The 26,599-nt window shown below is 34.6% G+C and overlaps 2 protein-coding genes across 2 annotated transcripts; one reads left to right on the forward strand and one right to left on the reverse strand.

The window, feature by feature from the left end:
• Window positions 1-422: 422 nt before the first annotated feature.
• On the forward strand, window positions 423-9,088 carry LOC138309982 (putative leucine-rich repeat-containing protein DDB_G0290503). Its single transcript, XM_069251132.1, has 3 exons — window positions 423-616; window positions 3,468-3,854; window positions 5,428-9,088. Exon 3 carries the CDS (start codon window positions 6,973-6,975, stop codon window positions 7,888-7,890), a length of 918 nt encoding a protein of 305 aa, XP_069107233.1. The 5' UTR covers window positions 423-616; window positions 3,468-3,854; window positions 5,428-6,972; the 3' UTR covers window positions 7,891-9,088.
• A 371-nt stretch (window positions 9,089-9,459) lies between these two features.
• On the reverse strand, window positions 9,460-25,256 carry LOC138309985 (lys-63-specific deubiquitinase-like). The gene is made up of 7 exons (XM_069251133.1): window positions 25,084-25,256; window positions 24,538-24,657; window positions 21,345-21,432; window positions 20,655-20,743; window positions 19,862-19,920; window positions 17,686-17,858; window positions 9,460-10,213 (listed from the first exon to the last, which is right to left on the reverse strand). Exons 1-7 carry the CDS (start codon window positions 25,186-25,188, stop codon window positions 10,065-10,067), a joined length of 783 nt encoding a protein of 260 aa, XP_069107234.1. The 5' UTR covers window positions 25,189-25,256; the 3' UTR covers window positions 9,460-10,064.
• Between the last annotated feature and the right edge of the window lie 1,343 nt (window positions 25,257-26,599).

Here is a 26,599-nt window from a genome sequence, read left to right on the forward strand (position 1 = left end):
TTTGAGTTTTTGTTTGTTTATGTTAATGTTTTTTACTTTCACTTTTGATTACACAGAAATTCAACGGCTCGGGCCGGATAGGAGAGCAACTATATATAATGACTGCAACTATATATACACGTGACATTAATTATATATACATGTGTAAATATAATTCAAACATTAATATCCTTTTTCAGGACCCTAATTACCCTAGGTCTTCTCCACGAAGCAACTTAATTAGCTATGAGAGAACACAAATCTATTACCAAAACACTGACACATTTAAATAAAAACAAATTCAGGCGTACATAGTCTAGAACTTAATTACGATACCTACTATTAGTAATAAATAATGTAAAAAAAAAAACCTTCTGTATTAACCTAAAGCGGCGTGTATTATGGGTCTAGAGGAGATCTGACTCGTATTTACGCCGCGAGAGAGCTCCATATGACAAGCAGTGGGTATATATAGCCAGACAATCTCGATTGCGATTGGCTACTAAAATTGGATATGAAGTTTAAGTATATTTTTAGAAATCACGTCACCGGAACATGCCTTGATGAACGGAAACGATGTTAATCAACTGTTGTTTGTCATCGATTTGTAGTATTGTATAATCGTACGAAAAATAATGTATGTATTTGAAGTCAATTATAATTATAACCTTACATTACTTATATGATTACGTAACATCAGTGATTGTTAATCTAAAACATGTTAACACGCGAGGTAAGCAGTGGTGGGAAGTCAGTACGTAGACCGGCTTACGTCATCATTATCACCACTTTATCCGAGATTTAGATATATAACAATAGGGATAAGAAGCCCTCATCAACGTAGCCTTACTGTCTTAATCTCTGCCGCTGTATTCATAAGCTATTTAGGAGGTTTTATATTAAAAACTTAAGACATATAAATATTTAGCGGATATAGCTACATGTATACACGTAAACAGACAATTTGCAAATGTTGTTAACAGATCTACATGCATTTCCTGATTATTGATGATATGGTATATGATATATGAATTCATCAACAGCATGAAAAGGTAGGTAGAACAATTTTAAATTATTGAAAAGTAATATTATTATAATATCAATTAAAACTAATATTACTTTTCCAATCAATTTAAATTGATATTGTTTTAAAATCAATAGAAATTAATATTATTTTAGAATCAGTTAAAATAAATATTATCTTAAAATCAATTAAAAGTGATGGTATTTCAAATCAGGTGGAATATTCTTTAAGTTTGATTCTAACACTACGCGCATCATCTTCTTTTTGATAGCAATAATATCATTTAAATCATTTAAAGTAACATAACATATTCTTGAAAACAGCCTGACTAAAATATAGATCACCATTATACTCTACATACGTTAATCGTGGCACAGTGATAATCTGTATTTTTATCAAATTGTCTTCAGAAATGTAAAAAAAAACGATACATAATTTAAGAGCTTCACGGGCCTTAACGGTCACCCGAGTTCTGACACATCATGAAACAAAGACATAAATTCCTAAAAAAATGGCCCATATACACCCTTGAAGTGAGTCAGTGATTTTATCAATTTGACCTTGAAATTATAAAGAGTATTAAAGTTTGATTCAACGACATCTGCGAATTCAGAAGAAGGATAATTTTGGACATGGCGTTTAAATGATATCTCATGCTAACAATTTTACAAACAGTTTTGTTCCTAAGAAAATTGAGTAAATAATGCTTATAAATTTCTATTCCCTATATTTATAATAAATCGCGTGCGTATGTCAAATGAATAGTCGCGTCAATCTTTCAGTATTATATCATAAGGATTTTAGTGCTTTCTATAATACACGTAATACAGTACAATATTGTAAAACAAAGGACAGTGAACGCGTACCTACATATAATTTTAACGGACAGATGGATGTATATATTTATTTCAGACACTACATTTGACATTGCTATACAAATTTCCTTGATTTTATTGTTGTTCGATTAACCGCGGTAATTATATTTGCTTGTCACATAAAGTTAATTGAGTAATTATATTACGTACACGGGGCAACCAGGTGGTATGACACTTATATTAGCCTCAGGACAATGGACACGCCAATTAAGTATAATTAGCCTACCCGCCTGACCAGTATATTTAGAGCAGTAAATGTCAGGTGGTTATCGTATGTATTTCATTTAAGCTTATGTTTATACTCTGTAAGATCAGTGAATTCGAAAGCCACGACCACCGAACGGACAACACGGCACTATTTTGGAATATCCAGGATATGCCTACCGTTCACGGCCAAATTGCTATTGTATACATAATAAAAGACCGTCAAAAGAAATCATTACGGATCCTTGTTTCTTTTACGAAATCAACATTTTGTATAACAAGTGAAAAATTCCTTGTCATAAATACATTCAAGGTCAAATACACATTCATTTGCTCAGGAGATGAATTTGTCCACTATTATCGTCATCTTTCAAACCACTTTTATATTTAGGTCATTTAACAATCCTAAGGATTTAGTCCGAACAGTTATAATCTACAATTATCGATCACACATTAACCAAGATAAAAAACTGTTTTATCCACCAACATTTTAAACGTATTTTAAACTTCAACAATTGTATTAGAACAATTCAAAAATATATACATGTATATACATATGATTTCTCACTCACACATTTATCAAACCATTCATTATATACCTTCAAATATGATTTTTATGATAATATGTAGATTCTTACCATTAAAATTTTTTAAACTTCAACAATTTTATTAGAACAATTTAAATAATTAAAAATATACAAATGATTCTGTACTCACATTTTTTTCAAACAATCCATTACCTACTTTCAAATATATTTCTATGATAATAAAATATGTAAATTCTAACCAATATAAAATTTGAAACTTCAACAATTTTATTTGAAAAATTAAAATAATTAAAACATATACATACGATTCGTCACTGACAGGTTTACAAAATGGTTTAGCGGAACCTTTAATCAACAACGTAAAGGTGGCCTCCGAATCCTTGTTTATCGATCTGATTGAAACACATATCCTTATTATCACTATTGAACGGAGTGGTTTAAAGGATCTGTTTTTTATTCAGACTTAGTATTCCATCAACCAAAACAAATGTAGTCACACAGCAATTCATTGTCTATACCGTTTTATATCTTTCATTCTGAATATATATTAAATACATTTTAATATTTGTCTTTCTCTCTTTTTACGCTTACGATTTTACTTTTAAAAAGTTTTCATATTCAATCATCCTCATTTCACTTAACATTCGACTTCCACACAGTTAAAATATATAAGAAAATATTTAAGGCGCGCAACACCTGATTAGAGATGTAATGTGAGTAAGTGTGATTTAATTTTTAAACTTTTCAATTTGACTAAATGATTATTTTATAGCTTTCATTCTGAACGAAATGTCTTATATTGAATACATTCTAACAGTTGTCCTTCTCTCTTTTCAGAAATCGAAAATAAATGTCATCAACGATGTCAGTGTGTTTGTTCTATCTGTCTATAGTACTAACCAGGCAAAGAATTGACGAATGACTCTAAATACTACTGTAAACAAAAGCTGCCCACCTAAATATAAGCTTCAGTACTTTTGTCAATAGATATCCTCGATATACCAGGGCTTCCCATCATTTCCGATCTCTATAGATCGTAAGTGATCGGAAGCCCTGGAGTATCGAGGATGGTCAATAGACTTTTCACGACTCAACGACCAATGGCTATGACTTTGACCGTGTTAAAGACAGATCAAAGGTCCGGACCGATAGGTGGCGCTCGTGTTGAAGCATGCGCAGTATTCCACCACGTGTTTAGAAGAGGATGTATGGTTCGTAACAAAGGTAAGTGGTGTTGTCATATTTTATTAAGCAAATTATCATACGAAACAAACTTCTACATCATTAAAGAAATGATTTTTATTTTTTTTATTTTTACTGGTGTGTAAACTGCATTTGTTGGACAGATATTTTAAATGACACACCAGTAAACAACAACAAAAATAAAAGCATTCCTTCCATCAACTTTTCAACCGACTATCTCTTTTAAAGGAGGGGTATCACTTTGGGCCGTTTTACGGCCGCTCAGTGATAAGCAAAATATTTTGCATGAAGATACATTAGGGTCAGCTGCATATTGTATGCTTTTCAGAATATCCATTTTTTCTGCGCTCATGGTAATTTCAGAGGTCAAAGGGTGAAAATTCACATTTTCATTGTTTAAGTCCTATTTAATTAAATATTAGAACAGATATAACATTTTTTGCATGTTTTGCCTGTAAATATTGGGTTTATGAAATTCAATTTAGCAAACCGATCAAAAATTAAAAGTAGGTCACAGTGACCTAGTTAAGCATTTATTCTATTACAATTGAGCATTGAAACCTTAATATTTTTTGTTGAAAACCAGGATTTTTTAAAATACTTGATAGCTTGAAATTGTTGTTTAATACTCCATATGGGATCTTGAAATGACCTGCTTAAAATGATTACATCCTATGGTCACATTGGCTCGGTCACGTGCATAAATTAGGTTCATATTCAATGGATGGTATCATTTGTCCACTATGTATATGCTGTTTTCCCATGTTCAAAGCATGATTTCAAATCATTTAGACTGGGTTTATGAGCTTTATTTCAAGCAACGCCTTCACTGAGGTAGGATGTTATTATTATGCCTGCTGCCCTAATGCAAGGTTGTAAGATCTTAGAAATCTTCCAGATAATTCATCCTCATTCTTCTGAACTTTCTATACTTCTGATTGGCATAGATTAATAGATTTTTATTCGAAGTCTTTGACTGTGTACATGGAAATGCTTTGTTGTCGAAACCTTTGACTGATTTTAAATAAGTCCGCCGTCCGCTGTTCTTGATAGGATCTTCTGAAAGGGTGTGACCTGAATAAGTCCTCCCTTATCCCCCACTTTGAGTTTATATTGGATGTACCTCTCTTTATGTGTTTAGAGCGCAGATATTGGAAAGCGTATAAGCAAGGACGTCTCACTTATAAATCCTTGTTATAAGCGTCTGCCTCGTTTTGATGAAAAACGTGTGCTGGACTTTGACCGTTGAGAGATGTGAGGTGTAATATTGTAGTTGTTAATCTTCTGTATGTGATCACCGTACCTGTAGGTATAATTTTTGGTTAAGCAGCGAAATAGTTTGTCACGGTATGTCCTATTCACACTCTCCACTAGAGATGTTTCAGTCTCTGTGATATGGAAAGTGTAGAAATGTAAATTTTGAGAATGAAGGTAGCTTTTAACCCATCTGTTATGAAATTTGCTCCCTTTATCTGTATAAAACTTCTCTGGAGTTCTCCCAGCTGTAAATATTGACCTTAACTCTTGTATGATACTCTTTGACTTTATATCCAAAGAAACTAACAAATACTGAACTCCATCATTGTTTTGCCAGGTTCCGGACGTCTAGGAGATCGGAGTGGAATTCTTCGTCGATGTGTGTGACAATAACACCTTGTCTTCTACATTTGTGACGGATTGGTTTTTGTAATGAATAAGCATCTTCATTCTGAAGGAACTTAATGAACCTTATAAGTGTCTTACACAATTTGCGTGGACCACTGAACGCTGAGGGATTGTCCAAATTGTCTTAAGATCTCCACATTGTCTTGTGTCAACTGTCACGCCATCAAGTCTAAAGTGAATATCAGAAGTTTTCAACATGGAACGGACGTATCCACACAACATAAACAGCGAATGAAAGATCATCTATTGTCAGTTCATTAGAAAAAAGATCCAAGATGTCGCCACCACCCAAATGCTATACGTTCTGCTGTGAAATTGACCACTCCAGCCAAAGGCAATACTCTTGGCTAATGCATAACGAAGAGGATTTATTTTTCTATTTCTCCGAGGCATCAGAAACATTAGACAAGGAACTTGTCCTTGCAGAATTTGAAGAACGAGTATTGAAATCCGCCACACCACTAGACTTTTTTTACCATTTACAAGCGAAAGTTTTACTGTAAAGGGTGGTGTGAAATAATTGGAAGTCAGAAGACAGCCAGTGCGACATTTTCGACACAATCCAGCGCCGTAGGAGTATGGAATGCCATACACAGATATCAGACTTATTCATTCAAACTATTTGTTCCATGGAGACCGGGTTAAGTCATTCAACACTGGGCTCCTCAAGTAAAACAGCACTCCAAGGACTTAGCATCTGCAGGGTTTTTCTACTCCGGAATTTGTGGTTACGTGGTTTGTTTTTACTGCGTTGTGCAAATATCACAAAGAATTTTGTGATAAATTTTAAAGTGCTTTGAACTTTGCGTTAATAGTTGCTAAATTTTAACATCAATTATCAGTTAATACTATTGTGTGTAATTTGACATTCCTAAGGTTATATTCTTGATCATATTTACGTTTGTGACATTTGAGATAAAATCCTTATGTGTGATAACTGTGTATACTATTACGTAACCGGATTAATGTCACGGCCATCCTAATTGCCTAAAGGACACTGACCACGGCTGATTAATCTGCCAATGAACGATATCTGTCAATCATAATTCTGTAATTTTATTGTATGTACATTATTTAAGCATGAAATATTTTATTTGTAGAGCAGTTAGGTCTCCGACTTTGTACGGAACACAACGGCTACATTCTGGACACTCCAGAATAGCCATCCGTCAAGTCAAAGTTATCATCATTAAATTCCAAAGTTCAACTTCAACAGTTTTCTTTCGTCATCTTTACATCGTGACAAAACGTGCGGAAGTTTCCGTATGTTAATTGGTGGAGATAATCCTGGTAGTACCCACTTCTACGCTGGGTACGCTTTCCCGAAACCTCAACTGCCAAGCAAGTATTTCCCGCGAGTGACTCAAAGAAGGACCAACTCTATTCGGAATCACACGGACTGGATTTTAACCAAGACTGTGTTCGCCATACTTTGGAGTTAACCAGGGTAACGTTTTGACTGTAACCATTCAGGATGGCATTATGCTATAGATGTGGAGGCCACTTCGCCCCAAACCATCCGATGTGTTGTCCAGCAAACGGATGTTACTGTTTCCGATGTGGAAACATTGGCCACTTCTCGAGAATGTGTTTTAATCGAACCGGACATTGTACTACAAATGTTGGTACAACAGGATATTATCCCTGGACCAGTCAGCGACAACTGCCTATCCATCCTGTTCCTGTCCCGAAAAACTCTTCGGACAGTAAGTCCGTTATTCGCACTGCACCAAAGAAAAAGGCCAAGTCAACATCTAAACGACGGCGAGATTCTGAACGTCTCAGGAAATTCCGAGAAACCAAAAAGGTATTGTGTATTTTTCCATTCAGTAACATTGAAAATAGTGAACTTCAAAACGATTTCCAGAAAGACTCTAACTACAGCAACCAGATAATTTCATTACAGTCAAAACTTGTTCGTACCAAAATTCCCATCTCCAAAATATCAGAAAAGTGTGCAAAATTACAAAGATCAAACGAAATTCTAGAAGAGGAATGTGCGCGCGTCAAAAATGTGAATATAACCAATTATGTGTCTCAAATTAAGGAACTAGAAAAAGCATTGGACAACAGAAAGAAAATTATGAAAAGCAAAGACGAAACAATCAGTACATTACAAACAACCGCGAAACAAAAAGAACAGACACAACGACAGATTGCGAATTTAAAGTTCAAAATTTCGGAGAAGGACGAGGAATTAAAACAGAAACAAAACATAATCACAAGCCTCCAAAAACAACTTAGTTACTACAGCGCTCCAAATACTACCAGACTGAATACTTTTCCCGGACCACGAAACCAACCACAAAATAATTCACGACGCCAGCGACCACACATTTCCTATGAAAACCGAGCGAATAGACTCCATCAAAACAGAGGACAGTTTAATTAAGACGCGGGACGCGTCTTTCCCGGAGCGGAAGGAAGTTATCACAAAGAATTTTGTGATAAATTTTAAAGTGCTTTGAACTTTGCGTTAATAGTTGCTAAATTTTAACATCAATTATCAGTTAATACTATTGTGTGTAATTTGACATTCCTAAGGTTATATTCTTGATCATATTTACGTTTGTGACATTTGAGATAAAATCCTTATGTGTGATAACTGTGTATACTATTACGTAACCGGATTAATGTCACGGCCATCCTAATTGCCTAAAGGACACTGACCACGGCTGATTAATCTGCCAATGAACGATATCTGCCAATCATAATTCTGTAATTTTATTGTATGTACATTATTTAAGCATGAAATATTTTATTTGTAGAGCAGTTAGGTCTCCGACTTTGTACGGAACACAACGGCTACATTCTGGACACTCCAGAATAGCCATCCGTCAAGTCAAAGTTATCATCATTAAATTTCAAAGTTCAACTTCAACATTTTTCTTTCGTCATCTTTACATCGTGACAAAACGTGCGGAAGTTTCCGTATGTTACAAATATCACAATGGTAACCCTACTACAAACCTTACATTTAACACAAAAGTTACTCACCAGACTGTATCTACTTGAAAATAATCGGACTAAGATGGAGATCGTGTGTGATGAAGTGGAACGTGAAGATGTGGTTAGAAAGATAGGTGATATTCCCTAATCTCATTAACTGTTGAAAATCATTAATATAATTTCAAATTATGTGTGATGTGTCATGTTAACGAGAGAAGAACATATATAGACTTTAATTTTGGTTCAGCACTATCCGATCTTGATTATGTTGATTCATGATAAGTGCATGGTCACACATATATCCCACAAAGGACTCGTTAAGAATAGATGTTTTATCAACATTTTGGAATAATGTGTTATTTAATTTTGATGAATAATTCTCCTACTTAAAAGTGAACGATTTATTTGCATCAATAATGTACATACTATTATATTCTACATACACGTGCATATACATGTATATTTGCTGTCATTTATAAAAAAAAATAATGTATCCTTTTTATTGTTGTTATTTTATAACAATTGATATTTGTAACTTATCTCGGATTTCGAACAAGAAGAATGGACTTTTACCGGAGTGGTCTTCCAGAATTACTTCTCTTTACTTAAAATGCAATTTACAAATGTAATATACCAGGAGAAATGGACTTACACTAAAATGGTCTTCCAGACTTACTCAACTTGCATATAGTACTGTATTCGACCCAATAAACACCCATGTCCCTATTAGCGCCCCTGCCCTTTTGAAGCCTCAATTTCAATTGCCCGCACATCAATAAAGACTAAAACTATCAAAACACTATAGGTCTGCAGTTTACTTTGCAATGATTTCGTCTTATTAAGCATCTTTTAATTTTTCATTTTTTTAAACACCCTGAGGGCTTATTAGGTCGAATATGGTACTTTAACTTAATTATCAGCTGGTGTTATGGTATTTTCATCTTACATAATACCAGGTAATAGGAGCCAACAATCAAAATCAAATATAGAATAATATAAGTAATTCCAGGTATAGATCGAAAATTCATATTTTATTCCTCTATCTATAGAATAATAAACATGCTGAAGGAATTATTGCAATAGTTTCAAAGTTCTTTAACAAAAGGCCCAATGGATCCTAATCACTTGCTGGTAATTCTAGTACATGTAACTACATTTTGTACATGGGTATTACAAGGACACCGTATCAGTGAGACATTGCATGAAGCAGAGACATGGATAATTTTATTCTCTGCATGAAGGTTAAGGTAAATCTTTTGAAGAAACAAGATAGTCCTTCATTCCAGTAGGTTACAAATGCATCAATCTGAGCTTCATAGCCACCCGTCAATCTCAAAGCAAGACTGAGAAATGAAAGTGCATCTTATCTGGTAACACTGCCATTTCATTTAATTCTTGATATGTAACCAATAACATGTGAGACATCAGCTAAGAATCAGAGCGTTTATCGAATATCTTTTGGAGAAATCCGACACATAGCCTCTTAAACACAATTAAAATTAACAATTGTGTTTGTCTATGTGTATGAAGCAATGGATATGTGACATTGTTTATCCAACTCTGACTGGAAGATCATGGATATAGGTATTTTTATACATAAATTAAGTTCTGTTTTTGTCAGGTAGAGTTCAGTTGTTGTTTTAGTGCATCATTTTCCTTCTGTAGCTGAGCGATTTGTGATTTATTTTGTTCCAGGCGGTCTTCTAATGATTGTATAAGAGGAGCGCTCATAACTTCCATGATGTGGCACAGGGATTTGGTGTAAACTGAAAGTAAATAATATTAGGATAAATGTTGGTATACACTGAGATTATAGAGTTCAAAGGAACATCAGAAAAAATACTGAAATTCTAAATATTTTTTTAAACTACCAATTATTCTTAATATAAAACAAGATTTTTGAAGCAATATATGCCCTGATCTATCATTCCACAAGCTGTCAATCTGATTAAAATACAGATCCGTATTATCACTATGTTTGATAAGCAGGATCTGACAACATCCCATTAGGGATCATGTCAAGGTGACCTTTGGAAATGACCAATCAAATAGCTGCCGCAAGAATCTTTCTTGGGAATGAAACAGTTTGAAAAATTGTCAGAATTATTTTCCTGTATGAAGTCATCTCGCCGAAAGAGCACAACAAAGCTAAATGTTTATGTGTACCGGGAAAAATAATGTTTTCAATTGATGTAGCAAGGTGTAAAAAGTTACAGTTGGTATAAAGGTCATCTGAACATGACTCCGTATGGGATGTTGTCAGATCTTTTATTATAAGGATCTGTATTTTAATCAGATTGACAACCTATTACATTGAGCTTAACATATCTTTAGTAACAGTGACCTATATAATTGACCTTCTGATACTAATTCTAATCCCAGGTTGGATTATATCATAACTAAGCTAACATTGCATGAAATTTCAACACAAGAATTCAACGAAAGTGGATGTGTCGCCTGCACAGCATCACACAAAATAGTTATTTACAGTTGAAAATGTTGTTAATAATTAGATGAACTTATCAAATCCCATAACGCTTGCAAATATTGACAGATTTTGACCAGTATCGAACCCAGTTTAGATCTCATTGCTGTAAAGCAATACACCAAATTTGGTTGAAATCGGACAATAAATAATAAAGTTATTGAGTCGAAACTATGGATTTATCTGTTTTGACGATTTTAAAGTCCCGTAACTCTTGCAAACATTGACGGATTTTGACCATTATCAAACTCATCCGAGATCACATTGATAAAAAGCAATTTATAAAATTTTGTTCAAAATGGACGATAAATATTTAAGTTATCAAGCGGAAACAAGGGATTTATATATCTGTATTGACGATTTTAAAGTCCCATGACTCTTGCAAATATTGATAGATATTGACCATTATTAAACTCATCAATGATCTCATTGATGTAATGCAGTATACCACATTTGGTTGAAATCGGACATAAGTAATAATTAAAAGTTATTGAGCGGAAACCATGGATTTATCTGTTTTGACGATTTTAAAACTCCGTAACTCTTGCAAACATTGATGGATTTTGACCATTAACGAACTCATCCGAGATCTAATTGATATTAAGCAATTTAAAATTTTTTGTTGAAAATGGATAATAAATACATGTATTTTAGTTATCGAGCGAAAACCAGGGATTTATCTGTTTTGAAGATTTTAAAGTCCCATAACTCTTGCAAATATTGAAGGATTTTGACCATTATCGAACTCATCCGAGATCATATTGATATAAAGCAGTACATGTATACCAAATTTGGTTGAAATTGGACAATAAGTAATTAAGTTATCGCACGGAAACCGTTTACGCCAACGCCGACGCCGACATAGTGATACCTAAGTGTCGCCCTTGCGTTGCAGGCAACACAAAAATCCATCTCCAGGTGAGTCCTATTCTGATACAATTGCCTGGAAAAAACCAACACTGAACATTTGCCAAAACATTCTATTGTTAGCAACAGTGACTTTTTTAGTTGACCTTTTTACCCACATTCTCAAGAAACCAACACTCTGAGACATCCGAACAGCCAGACAAATGGCAAAGAATAGTAATAAGTATCAAGCATATTTACAAATATTTCTGGCTCTCAGATGTTTTTAACAGTAATAAATCCAAACTTCCCGTTATTATTAATTAAGCTCAGTATATTGTTCAATGCTGTGTTCATGTAGAGATTAAAAATTATTATTAGATCATAGATTTGAATTTCCACATAATAGGACTTATTATTCAAAAGATGGATTTCTTGCTACAGTATTTAATTAAAATTTGAAATTGAAGGTACTCTTGGAGTTAAATTTCCTTGATTATCCAGGTTCCAAGCTATGAAAGGACTAGATATAGTAATGGCTCTTTTTGGCCCCTAAATGTACCAAATTTCAAATTAAGTATTTAGAAATTAATTTGCTGCATTTGAAATATTGAATACGCCCCTGATAAAAACTTAGTAATATTTTTGTTGACAGATAGTAGGTTTTTCCAATATAACCATGGTAACTTTGCATAAATTATGCAAATTTGAAAAATTGTTCAATTTTGGCATATTTTTTGTTAGTTTTTCTTTTAAGAACAATAGAGCACAACCTAGAACAAACTCTATATTTCAAGGGAATGAGCAGATACGAAGAATACATCATTTTGAGAAATATAAACTTTGTTCTAGAATGCGCTCTATGTTAACTAGATGAAAAACTGCATAAAAAGGGCCAATTTTGATGAAATTTTCACATTTTGCATAATTTATGTATAATAAAAATGGTTGCCATGGCAACTAGAACAGCTTTATGACCTAATAACACTATCAAATATGTCAGGTATGTAGTTAATATTCAAATTGCAAGATTCACATCTTAAAATAACAGACTTTGAAAAATAGCGGTATTTGGGGACTATAAAACACCCTTACCATACCTAGTCCTTTGAAATATTTCAATTTATATACAGTCAAACCTCTTACAGGGGCGTAGGAAGCGGGGGGGCAGGGGGGGCAACTGCCCCCCCGTTCCCCAGGAGGGGGGGGCAAACATGTCTTTTTGCCCCCCCCATTTTCGCCGACTGAAATTTTCTAAAAATGCTTATTTGAAAGAAACAAGAGGCCCAGAGGGCCTGTATCGCTCACCTGGTTTTTTGTTAGTAATTATCACAAGACTCAGACAATTAGAAAAATAAGCAAAATTGACTCCCAAAGTTTAATTTTGAATCACAACCATACAATGATGCTATTGATACCATACAAATATGCTATCCAATACATAGGTTCAGAGACAAAGTAATTTATATGAAAATAGTAGCCTAATTGACCTTTTGACCTCGCATCTATTGCCGTCTAAGGCCCCGGGGTCAGCCCTATCATTTGTACAATTTCAAATCCCAACCCTATAAGGATGCTACCATTGCATTATAAGTGCTCTTCCATTCTTAGTTGCAGAGAAGAAGTCGTTTATATGGAAATAGCTAAATTGACCCCTTTTGACCCCACCCTTCAGGCCCCCGGGGGGTCAGCCCCATCATTTGCAAAATTTTGAATCCAAACCCTATAAGGATGTTACCATTGCATTATGAGCGTAATCCCATGTTTAGTTGCAGACAAAAAGTCATTTATAAGGAAATTGACCACTTTTGACCCCGCCCCTCAGGCCCCCGGGGGTCAGCCCTATCATGTGCACAATTTTGAATTCCCACACTATAAGGATACTACCATTGTATTATGGGTGCTATACCGTGCTTAGTTTCAGAGAAGAAGTCGTTTATATGGAAATAGCCAAATTGGCCACTTTCGACTCCGCCCCTCAGGCCCCCTTGGGGTCAGCCCCATCATTTGCACAATTTTGAATCCCCACCCTATAAATATGCTACCATTGCATTATGGGTGCTATACCATGCTTAGTTTCAGAGAAGAAGTCGTTTATATGGAAATAGCCAAATTGGCCCCTTTTGACCCCGCCCCTCAGGCCCCCTGGGGGTCAGCCCCATCATTTGTACAATTTTGAATCTCCATCCTATAAGGATGCTACCATTGCATTATGGGTGCTATCCCATGCTTGGTTTCAGAGAAGAAGTCGTTTATATGGAAATAGCCAAATTGAACCCTTTTGACCCCGCCCCTCAGGCCCCCCGGCGGTCAGCCACATCATTTGTACAATTTTGAATCCCCAACCTATAAAGATACTACCATTGCATTATGAGTGCTATCTCATGCTTAGTTTCAGAGAAGAAGTTGTTTATATGGAAATAGCCAAATTGACCCCATTTGACCCCGCCCCTCAGGCCCCCGGGGGTCAGCCCCATCATTTGTACAATTTTGAATCCCCACCCTATAAGGATGCTACTATTGCATTATGGGTGCTATCCCATGCTTGGTTTCAGAGAAGAAGTCGTTTATATGGAAATAGCCAAATTGACCCCTTTTGACCCCACCCCTCAGGCCCCTGGGGGGTCAGCCACATCATTTGTACAATTTTTAATCCCTACCCTATAACGATACTACCATTGCATTATGAGTGCTATTTCATGCTTAGTTTCAGAGAAGAAGTCGTTTATATGGAAATAGCCAAATTGACCCCATTTGACCCCGCCCCCTCAGGCCCCCGGGGGGTCAGCCCCATCATTTGTACAATTTTGAATCCCCACCCTATAAGGATGCTACCATTGCATTATGGGTGCTATCCCATGCTTGGTTTCAGAGAAGAAGTCGTTTATATGGAAATAGCCAAATGGACCCCATTTGACCCCGCCCCTCAGGGCCCCCGGGGGTCAGCCCCATCATTTGTACAATTTTGAATCCCCACCCTATAAGGATGCTACCATTGCATTATGGGTGCTATCCCATGCTTGGTTTCAGAGAAGAAGTCGTTTATATGGAAATAGCCAAATTGACCCCTTTTGGCCCCGCCCCTCAGGCCCCTGGGGGGTCAGACCCATCATTTGTACAATTTTCAGTTAGTAGCCCATAAGGATGCTACCAGCCAAATTTTGTTGAAATCCGACCAGCGGTTATGGAGAAGAAGTCGATTGTTGACGGACGGACGGACGGCCGGACGACGGACGACGGACGACGGACGACGGACGACGGACGCCGGACGACGGACGCCGGACGCCACGGTATGGCATAAGCTCACCTTGGTCCTTCGGACCAGGTGAGCTAAAAAGGGTCCTCCTGCATATTTTTCGTACTTCATTCTAGAAAATTTTCCGCTGCGCGGCGCATTTCTTAAAACGTTCAAGCACATAATGTCAAACCTTAAATAGTAAAAATTCAATACACACAAACTAGACTAAAAATGTCCATCAAGGGATTCTATGTACTATTTAAAAAAATGTCTCTTAAAAGATCAATTTGTTTATATGTCTTAGCGAGACAATTAATTCATTTTTTTATGTTACACAACAATGTGCCGATGGTGTGAAGCCGGTATATTCAGATCGAGTAGGGTTGCATAATGTTATGATGACACAATTATCATTTCTAAATGCAGGTAGCTTTAAATCGAAAAATTACCATGTTAAGAACGCTTTATAATCATTAAAATTTATCGTAAAACTCATCTCAGCCATTCTAAATCGTAATTTTTTTTCCGGGGGAGACCCCCGGACCCCCCTAACACCAAATTCTCGCGCCTTTGCGCGCTCGCAAATACATCAAAATGCATCGTAAAACTCATCTAAGCCATTCTAAATCGTATTTTTTTCCAGGGGGGACCCCCGGACCCCCAAAACACCAAATTCTCACGCCTTTGGGCGCTCGCAAATTCATCGAAATGCATCGTAAAACTCTTCTCAGCCATACTTAATCGTAATTTTTTCCCGGGGAGACCCACGGACCCCCCAAACACCAAAATCTCGCGCTGTCGGGCTATCGCAAAATCATCAAAATACATAAAACTAATCCCGGGGGTCACCAAAATCTCGCGCCTTCGACGCTCACACGCTAATTCGGCCAATTAGCGTATTCATTAATTTCCTTTTAGCGACCCCACTGTCTATAAATGTGTACAAGGATTAAATTTAGTGATATATGAAAAATGAACATAAAGCATATATTATATGGTTGGGAGTTGAATAAATCTCCTCCTGTAGGTGTGGCGGGGGAGGGGGGTTACAAAATATTGAGGACCTTTGCCCCCCCATGACGTTTCATCTTCCTACGCCACTGTCTTATGTTGGATGTTGTCTTGACTGGATGTTATATAACAGTTATCCAAGTATTTGCATTTAGTTTATTTGTAAATATATAAAGAACAAGAGGCCCATGGGCCTTAACGGTCACCTGAGTTCGGATATAGAATGAAACAAAGACATATGAACACTTATATACTGGCCCTTGAAGTCGGTCAGTGATTTTCTAAATTCAACTTTTAAATCTATGAAGAGTATTTGCTTCCATCAAACCTGTGAACTCGAAGATTTTTTGAAATTTTAAGTCATTTGGCCCTGCTTGGGCCCACCCCTCTGGTCCCCAAAAGGGTCAGCGAGGACTGATATGGATGTTAAAATACTATATTTCATGCTAATAATTCTAATCAAGGTTGACTCATTTCCTATGAAAATTGAGCAAATAATGTTCATAAATGTGTTTTTCATATATAAACTAAAATAAATTGACCCCAAGTGAAAAACGTGAGACCCCAGGGTCATATAATTCACAATTTTCATAAAATACCTTAAGACTTTTCCATTTATAATGAGTATTTGATTCTACCGTTTCCAGAATTTAAGAAGATTTTTGAAGTTTTAGCCTATTTGCCCCTTTTGGCCCCGCCCCTCTGCCCCCAGAGGGTCGACCAGGACCAATATAGATATTAATATATTAAAATGTTATCTCAGGCTAATAATTATATAAACAAGTCTGACTCATTTTCTATGAAAATCGAGCAAAAATAAAAAAAAACCTCATAAATGTGTTTTCCCTATATAAACTATTGTAAACTTGATCCCCTCCCCATGGAGAAATGTGAGACCCCAGGGTCATACAATTCACAATTTTTGTAAAGGACCTTAAGATCTTTAAATCTATGAGGAGTATATGATTCTTACATTTCCAGAATTTCAGAAGAAGATTTTTGAAGTTTTAGCATATTTGACCCCATTTGAACCTGTCTCTAAGGCCCCTAGGGTTCAGTCATGGAAAATTTGTTAATAGGATTCAATGCTCATCTTATACTGATAATTCTGACAATATTTGACTCATATCCTATTATCGGTACAAATGACCAAATAATGCTAAAAAATGTGTTTTCCCTATTTTAACTCTAGTAAACTTAACCCCCTCCCCAATTTCAATTAAGTATTTGATTCCACCAAATATGTGAGTGGAGAAGAAGATTTTTAAAATTTTAGTCAATTTTACCCCTTTTGGCCCTTCTTACAGCCCCCTGGGGGGTTGGGGACTATGTAATTCACAATTTGATTGGCCTTATGCCTGAGAAGGTTTGTGCAAAATTTAATTGAAATTGCTTCAGCAGTTTTGGAGAAAAAGTCAAAAATGTAAATTGTTTACGAACATACGACGCACGACGCATGACGGACGAAGACGAACAAAAGGTGATTAGAATATATGTCACTTGAGACTTCGTCTCAGGTGACCTAATAATTGATAGATCTATTTTATGATTTCAAAGCAGCAATTTTGAGTTTTAAAAGTTTTACAAGATTGCAACTTTATTTGATACAAAAGACCAAAGTTTTAATGTAGGTATTCTGAGTTTGTTACCATGCCTACCTGATGAGTTGTGTATAGTGGTGATAAGGTCAAGGTCATTCGAGGTGACCTTGTGGTATGCCTCAGCCTCTTCCTGTGAGAGAATTTTGGGAAGTTCTACCAGGGAGTCGAGACACGCCCTACCCAGCCCCGAACTGGGGACAATGTGGAGGGGCACTTCTATTGGGGAGTACCTAGAACATAAAGAAAATAGTTCATAATCTATTAATTGTACTACATCATAAATATATGTGTCCTTCAAATACAGAAAACTTGTTGATCTGGATTCAAATAAATTCAGGAATTCTGTCAGTAAAGATACATCATAATGATATTATACTCATTCTGATATACAAAGTATCAAACCAGTGAAACAAAGGGGAGTAACTCTGATTGATCAGAACTTTCAACAGTATAAATTATAAAGGTACTGCTTGAGTATATCTAATATGTTAACATAATAAATAGTTATCATATAATAGCATTTTCACTAGCAAATAATTGTCTGCTTTCAATGTCGGTCTTAACATTATTAAAGTGATTTTTACAGTAAATTCATTTAAGTAGGAAAAATGGTACATGTAAGTCCAGAACACTGATATAAATTAGTTGGTTCTCAAAATTTTGATGAGTCACACACAAAAAACTTGATTCCAAAGCAATTGCCATATAAATCACTATTATATTTTTGTGTTGTGATGATGATAATCCAAGTTAACAAGGATTAAAAGTCTTTGAACCTTGAATGTAATTAATATAACAAGATATCGATGTTTATGACAATCAGAGTTGCTTCCCCTTTTTCAGTGCTATACATGTATATCGGACTACAGGTAAAGACTAGTGCTTGGCTGGTTTGATTTTAAGGAGATATATCATATTACTTAAAACCTAAATTTGTATCTTAAAGTTGTCATCTCATGTTAAATTCAATAATATTGAATATTTTTTTATCTTTAAATTACACATTCAGTGTTTCCCTTAAGGATTTTTTCCTGCTGGTCCTAAGGACCGGCTGACCCTAAAAGTTACCGGTCCTGACTGAAAGTTACTGGTCCTTACAAAGTTACAATTCATTCTTGTAGTTTATATAATTACTAGCAAAGTAATAGTTTTACTAACAAAATATATCTGCATATCCGGATTAGTATCGTAGGCTCTCAACAAAGTTGACTGAAAACCAGAACTACGAAAATTTGTTTTGTACAATTTGATCTTTGACCTTTCTATAATTCTACTGCCATTTTTGTTTTGTATATCCTCTATTCGGACCAAAAGTTCCCGGTCAAAGGACCAGCTACATGATAAAAATTGTCTGCCCGACTATAAAGTTGCCGATCATGGGCAGACGGACAGGCGTTAATTTCGAACGCTGTACACATTCATAAAAATACTTTGATCAAAATAAGTAAAATATGTTTATAACAAAACATGTTTACAACAAATTGATGCTTACATGTGTATTACTGAAATTGTATAACAATTTTGTTGTTTTCCAGAGGTTCGATATGACCGTATTTACTATATACAATAATTTGTAATCAACTTAACAATTCAGTCCATTAGTTAAGTCCTTCAAAGGGACAATTCAGTCTAAGAGAACATTAAAATTTGTACATATATCGGAAAAAAACCCAGTTCTAATGGAAATTTGATCAGTTGGTTTTACTGTGATATGCCAGAAAAGCCCATGGTGGTGACATGTGTGTAGATGTTCAAACTCTCTCGCTGTCCACCATTACACATTGTGGTCGAACTTCTTGTATGCCGAACCCTGTCCCTTGCTCGTATAGTAATGCAACTGTTGTCAAGAAACTGCTCAAATCGCTCTGACAGTAGTATGTTTACCTTATTAGGTTAATTGTCTTGTCTAAAAATCATTTTATCACCTTCTCAGTGGTTATGTAGTTTATTTGTTTGACGTGCGTGACTTTGGCTCGGGTATCACTATTGGTACAGCGTCCATATTGTACCTGCTTAATCGTATTGATCAACAATTTGATATTTCATCGATATTAATTAAAATACTTCACAATGTCATGGAATTTGTCAATGTTTTATGTTATATGTTGCATAAGAAATGTAGAACAATACATTTATGCTATATTTTGTTTCTTGGTTATTTAAAAGAATTAGCCTGAGTGAATTGTCCCTTTAACGTAATTAAGCCCTTTAATTTTGTTAACTCCATACATACTGTGTAGGGAAACTGTCCACCACTTGTGACTGGAAACAGGTTACTTGGATACGATTTTGCTGTTTAATGAAATCAACAAAAAGCACCAATTTAACACTTCTAAAAATGAATTATTTATGGTAAAATGTATTATTCCAATCAAAATTCAGATTGTATACTGTAAAAACATATAATATAATACATTAATTTATGTAGCATAGTATATAGAGAAGATCTGTATTTTAATCTAGGCCCAGTTTCATGAGTGAATATTCGTTAACCTTAAGTAACTTAGATTTGGTTCCTTAATATCAAGAATTGTTTGAGAAACTGGGCCCAGATTGATGTAAGCCTTAATGAACTTGTTTAAGTACAGGTTTACATTTGAAGACATGGGACAAGGAAGTAATTCAAACCATGTGGACAAAACAATTATCAAATTTTCGAGGCAATCTGCCCTTTTATCAATACACACTAAACGAACACGATTACATAGTATGATACAAACATTAATACGGGACAATGAAAGTAGACAAATATTAAACAGCACAATGTTTGTCTACTTTCATTGTCCCGTTTTACTGTTTGATGTCATGATAAAGGTTTGGATTGCTTCGAAAATTTGACAATTTTGTTGTCCACATAGTTGGAATTACTTCTTTGTCCAATATCTACCATTTGAAGTAATTCATATCCTACAGACTTATGTTTGATAGGATCCCTAGTCATCTGGAAAATCCTGTTGATATAACTTTTCTGACCCTTACCTTTGAAGACATTATATAATTAATTAATACGACTGAGAGATACTAACCTTCGTGTTTTTGTCCTCGTTAAATACAGAGAATATTAGACCTATAAATCCCTCATCCATCATCTGGTACATAGCTTGTGTTCTTACATCTGTCAGGGGAAGAAAACAGAAAATGAAAATGTGATTACATTAAATCTATTTCACAATTCACATGTGTGTAAGGTCAAAGGGAGGAGCAAAATTCCATCTCCGCTTATTCTGTATTGCATATTACAGAGTTATCTGCCCTTGTGGGTAGGTTATGATTGTGACGCCATATGATTGCGAGCATAAAATCATACATTTTAGAGAAAACAACGTGCATTTTGTTCATAAATAATGATGTCACAATGAAAATGTACCTGCAAGGGAGGTAACTCAATCATAGGTAAAGACAAAATATGTAAGTTGTATACGGTGTACACAGGTTATTTACATATTTTCTTCTGACAAATAAGTGGATTCCAGAGTAATCTTGCTGTATATGGAAGACCGCTTTTTGAAAAACAAATTATCATGGGTTTTTTTTTCTTCTTATTCTCTATAAAAGATACTACTTATAAAAATCCTCTGCATTTCAGAGAATTATAACATTTTTTTGGATAATTTTGATGGTAAAGTCAAAATATGGATGCTCTTTCAATTGAGGTACCTGTAGCAAATGAACGACCTATTCTCACTACACTGGCTGGTGTTTGTCACAATTCTTACCTACATGAGAAGGCCATACAGTTATGTGTGGGTGAGAATGGTACCAGCCTAAAACTCGTAATGGACGCTGGAGCTCTTTAGCCAAGTCCTAAAAAGATACATTTAAAAATTATGAATCAGATACAAAATATAAAATAAAAATCAGGCACGTATATTAATTTCTAATTTCAAAATTAAGCAACCCTTTTATATACATTAATGTAATATAAACAATTGAATTAAATTGATATCTAATTTCTAATTTTTTTATTTCTTTATATCATTAAAAAGTAAAAATAATTAAATGCCACTTTTATAATTATAAATTATTTATAAAAAAAAATCAACTATGAAGAAGTAGACAATCTAAAATCAGAGATTGTTTTCCCGTCAATATTTAATTGGGACAAAATACTGAACATGCATATGTATCAATCTGATTAAAATACAGATCCCTATAACCACTCCGTTCAATAGAGGATCTGACAACATCCCATAAAGGGTTATGTTCGGATGACCTTTTTACCACGTGTACTTCTGATCAAATACATTTACACACGTTGCTACGTAAATTGATAACGCCTTTTCGTCCCACTACACATGTTCATACACGTTTAGCTCTGATGTGCACTTTGGGCAAGATGACTACATACACGAAAATATTTCCAACAGCTTTTTCAAACTATTGCGTCCCCAGTCAAGATTCTGGCAGGCTCAATTTAATTGGCCATTTCCACAGGTCATCTTGACTTGACACCTAATTGGATGTTCTCAGATCCTCTTATCAAACGTAGTGATAATAAGGATCTGTATTTTAATCAGATTGGCATGTGTATAACAGTGGTTTTTTTGCCAGTGTCTAATTTTTGCTATTTTTGCCATATATCAAAGTTTTGCGAAATTATAAACAGAAAATATCAGTCGAGTAGGAGTATGCATATATCATAATTAGCTGATAACCTAATAATGGGTATACGTACATGTATATACGTTGCCACCCTACCCGTGGACAGTCGGACAAGAAATAAAACTTGTGTAAATGTTTTTATTATACTAAGCATGCCAGTTCACCTGCGACCAATCTGAACATTGATCACATCAAATAAAAAAAATATATAATTATCCATGTTTTTTTTACGTTATACACTGTAATTACGCTGTTGATACAGTGGTCAGTGTAAATCACGTCTCTGTTACAATACATCAATGGTATTTAAACAATGAAGATACATGTAGCTATCACAGCGAGAACCCTTATATTTGACACAGGTGATGGTTTTGATTTATAATCTATGTTATTAAATACCAAAAATATGAAGCGACGAAAATTAAATATTCGATTTTCAGGTATAAATGGTGGAATTTGCGAGTGGTGAAAAATAAAATGTTATACAGTATACTTCTATGTGCCATCCCCAATGGCAAGCCTCAATTGTTTTCATTTCCTAATTCATGCCTTTATATTTCTCCATATACCAGAGAACTTGAAAATGATCATAACCATTATTTTTGATGAACTATGTTACTTAAGGCTTACATATCTTCTTTAGAAAGGAAAACAAGATACGAATACATCGGAGATTGTGGCCCATTCATTTAAGGAATGATTTTTATTTTTTTGTTATTTACTGGTGTGTAAACTGCATTTTTTTGTACAGATATTTTATATGACGCGCGTCAGCACGTCATGTTGAAAAAATGCAGTTTACACACCAGTAAACAACAAAAAATTAAAAACATTTCTTATGTTTACATTACGACCGACCATTTCATTTAAATTTAGTGTTCTGGTGAAATAAACCTTCATTTTTCCAATGTTACACGATTGATGGAACAGCTGAGTAATTGATGGAACCCAGAAACAGCTGGCTCCAATTTGGTGAGAAAATGTGTCAAGTTCCGGGAGTAAATAAAATATAGTTCCACAATAACTTTATTGTTTTTAATCCATTTATTCCATGTTTTCATTTTTTTTTCATTTTTTGATATTAACACAATGCTTTCTATTGCCTTTAAACTGATGTTAATATGGAACATTTGTCATGGCATATATTTTGGCCTAACCAGATACGCATTTACATAAGGGCGGAAGTCAGTGTTTCGGTTTGTGTTCTTGCGCAGCAGCTAGCCCCTCTGCGTTTACACAAGTGTAAACATTTTCCCGTTAGTAAGGTTATATAGGAAAGTGAAAACGGAAATGTTAATATAATGATTTGATTAGCATTTGATCATTTTTCAGAAATCTTGATTTTGTCACAAATTTTACCAAATTCAAAGCCACATGTAGGCCCCATTCCCAAATTAATGGAAAAAAGATCTACACATTCCTAAATCTGATTTCCAACTATAATACTACAGCTATACATTGGCCTTAGTGGATGTTCCTCAGTTGTGTCGAGATCTACAGACAGACAGACAGACAGACGGACAACCCTCTTCCAGTATACCCTAGCTACTGTTGTAGTGGAAAAAATATCACCTTCTGAATGAAGATAAGATAACATTTATTCTGGTTCAGGACAATCATGAGTCCTCTATACCCCACTCGTATAGATACATATTACATAAGTCATAAATGCATTTATAATCTGTACACATCATACAAAATTGTGTTATTATGATATTGTTGCTTCGTAATTGAAAAAAAGGTCCTGATTCTTCCAGTGATTATCCAACTTATTTTTAAACGAATTTACATTAAATGCTGATACTACATGATCTGGCAGTTCATTCCAAATATTTACAGTTCTTATAGCGAAATAGTTCTTTCTGACTAATGTTGATGATCGTTTTGGGAATATTTTTTTCGTATATCCTCTAGTACTATTGCGGTCTGATGCATCTTTCCAAAGTAATATGGCATTGAAACATTCTTTATCGTAGAAATGACTTGTTGTCTTATATAGTTCTATCATATCTCCCCTGATTCTCCTGAAGGCTAGCGTTGGTAAATTTAGTTTCTTCAGTCAGTCATAAGGTGATATCTTTTCTGCTACAACAGTAGCTAATTATACCCCTGCCCCTCTTAACTTTTTTTGCGTGGGGTATATAATTTTATCCTTTTTCTTAAATCTTGATTTGGTCCCAAATTTTACCAAATTGAAAGCCACATACAGGTCCCATTCCCAAATAAAAAAAAATTAAAAAAAAAAAAAAGAAAAAAAGACCTACACATTTCTAAATCTGATTTACAATTATAATGTACTAGCTATACCTCGGCCTTAGTTGATGCGTCAGACAACTGTTCTGGCGAGATTTCTACTCTATCAGGCTGTTTATCAGATCTCCTCAGAATGATAACGGCCGAAATGTGTGAAACTCTATTCTCATCAATCTGAAAACAAAAATAAGATATTAAAATCTTTACCACATAAACACATATATGTAACGGCAGAGATATGTGTGATACCAGAAACATATCCCTGCTTCTGTCAATTTTATACAATTAAATATCAGGTAGGACACCTTCATTTTTGAAACTTTATGTTGTGCTAAATAATGTTTCATATTTATAAATCAGCTGCCAAATGATCTCTCACGTTACGTATATATGTTTCTGGTGATACTCTATTCTCATCAATCTAAAAACAAACCAAAAAATTTATATTAGAACCACTAACACATATACATTGTACAGATATATATAACGGCCGAAATGTGTGATACTTTTAGATCTGTTCTCATCAATCTGAAAACAAAAATATTAGAACAAATCCTGTTTCTGACTACTTATATGTATGTTTCTCTATAAATATCGTACCTCTCCGATTAAAAGTCCCATGACTTCTTCTCGTTCTGTGGATAATGCATGTGTGAGACAGACCATATATGCATCAGCTTCCAAATGAACACAATTTATAGCCATATTCAGTGTTATTTGTCAGTTTTTCGTAAAATGATTCAACCCGGAAATGAATGTTTTATTACCTTCACACACAGAAGAGCGAAAGAGAAATACTAAAAGCAAGATCCCACCGGTGACCGGATTACACGTACACATGTAATGTTATATTTTACGTGAGCACAATTTACATTATGTAATTGCCTGTAGCATGTAATGGTCTTGGACTTCAGTTCTAATGGATTATTTTGATGAAATATTATAAAAGAAATCTTTTTACTTCATGTACATTCTAGGTAAAAAATGTTTGTCTATAACCTTGGGTGTGAAATATTGGCTGTACAAATGTGTAATTATAGAGTATCATTTTTATTTTTTGTGAATTTTGTATAATTCATGTAATAGATACGATTTATGAGAATGGTTAGTGTCATATTATTCGATAAAATTGTAATGTAAGAAACCCATTCCATGATCGAGGGATTGACAGAAGAGGGACAATACAGAGCACTTTCATATGTTGATAGAGGTGTGTATATTTAAAAACAATTTATTCGGTCAAAATTATGCAAAATGCAGCTATCTGTATAAATGTAACTATGTACATGTATACACTGTTCTTTATATTTATAAATTATACTTGCATTTTAAAAATTGAATGGAAAATAAATGTAGCATGATAGATTTTCTTGTGCAATTGGTTTGGCATTTAAAGGCCCACTACCATTCTGAAGCAAAAAAAAAAAAGAAAAAAAAGTTTCTTAAAAGCATTGATAACATAAGGAAATATATATCAATGGCCTAAGATGAGGTTACAATACCAAACAAATGCAAAATTTTCTACGTAAACTATTTTAACAGTGAAGATTCATTTCGCTGTTTTGTCGCCTGGCGCAGTGATAGTCAACTACCACACAGTATTTAGGATGACGACGGAACACATAATACGAGCTGCGTTATGAAAACTAACATTTAATTTATATAAATTTAATTGTTCAAAAGGTAATTACAGGTGTAGTATTAACGGTAAGCTATTTCAGTATTTGCGACTTAACAAAATTATCAATCCTTTTTTTACATTCCCATTTAAAAAAATTAAAAGCAGTTTCGGAAAGTTAGTAGGTCTTTTAAGATGCTCCACCTCTGACAAATGGTATTATTTTTAACTATCAAAAACAGGAGCAGACGATTTAGTATTTTTGTTCAGTTACAAAAGTTAACAAGAGATCCCAGAGGGATCTTAGCGCCCACCAAAGAATGATCTATATCTGACAATGGAAAGATGGATATTTTCTCTACTTTTTAAACTTTTTCAAACATACTACACCAAAATTTGAGACAGATCGTTTCAGTACTTTTTGAAAAAATAGCAGTAACAAACTTCAACTATCAAAATCCAAGATGGCTCCTTGGCAGCCATCTTGTCGATCAATCG

This window comes from Argopecten irradians, chromosome 16 (genome assembly GCF_041381155.1).
Source record: "Argopecten irradians isolate NY chromosome 16, Ai_NY, whole genome shotgun sequence".
In the NCBI taxonomy this organism is placed as follows: Eukaryota; Metazoa; Mollusca; class Bivalvia; order Pectinida; family Pectinidae; genus Argopecten; species Argopecten irradians.

Bases quoted from the DNA above. Each gene is read 5' to 3' on its own strand.
- LOC138309982 (XM_069251132.1), top strand. From the start codon at position 6,973: ATGGCATTATGCTATAGATGTGGAGGCCACTTCGCCCCAAACCATCCG.
- LOC138309985 (XM_069251133.1), bottom strand. From the start codon at position 25,188: ATGGCTATAAATTGTGTTCATTTGGAAGCTGATGCATATATGGTCTGT. The intron at 24,658-25,083 runs GTACGATATTTA...TTTTGTTTTCAG, and splicing joins TGGGACTTTTAATCGGAGAG to ATTGATGAGAATAGAGTTTC. The intron at 21,433-24,537 runs GTATAGCTAGTA...GTATCTTTTTAG, and splicing joins ACGCATCAACTAAGGCCGAG to GACTTGGCTAAAGAGCTCCA.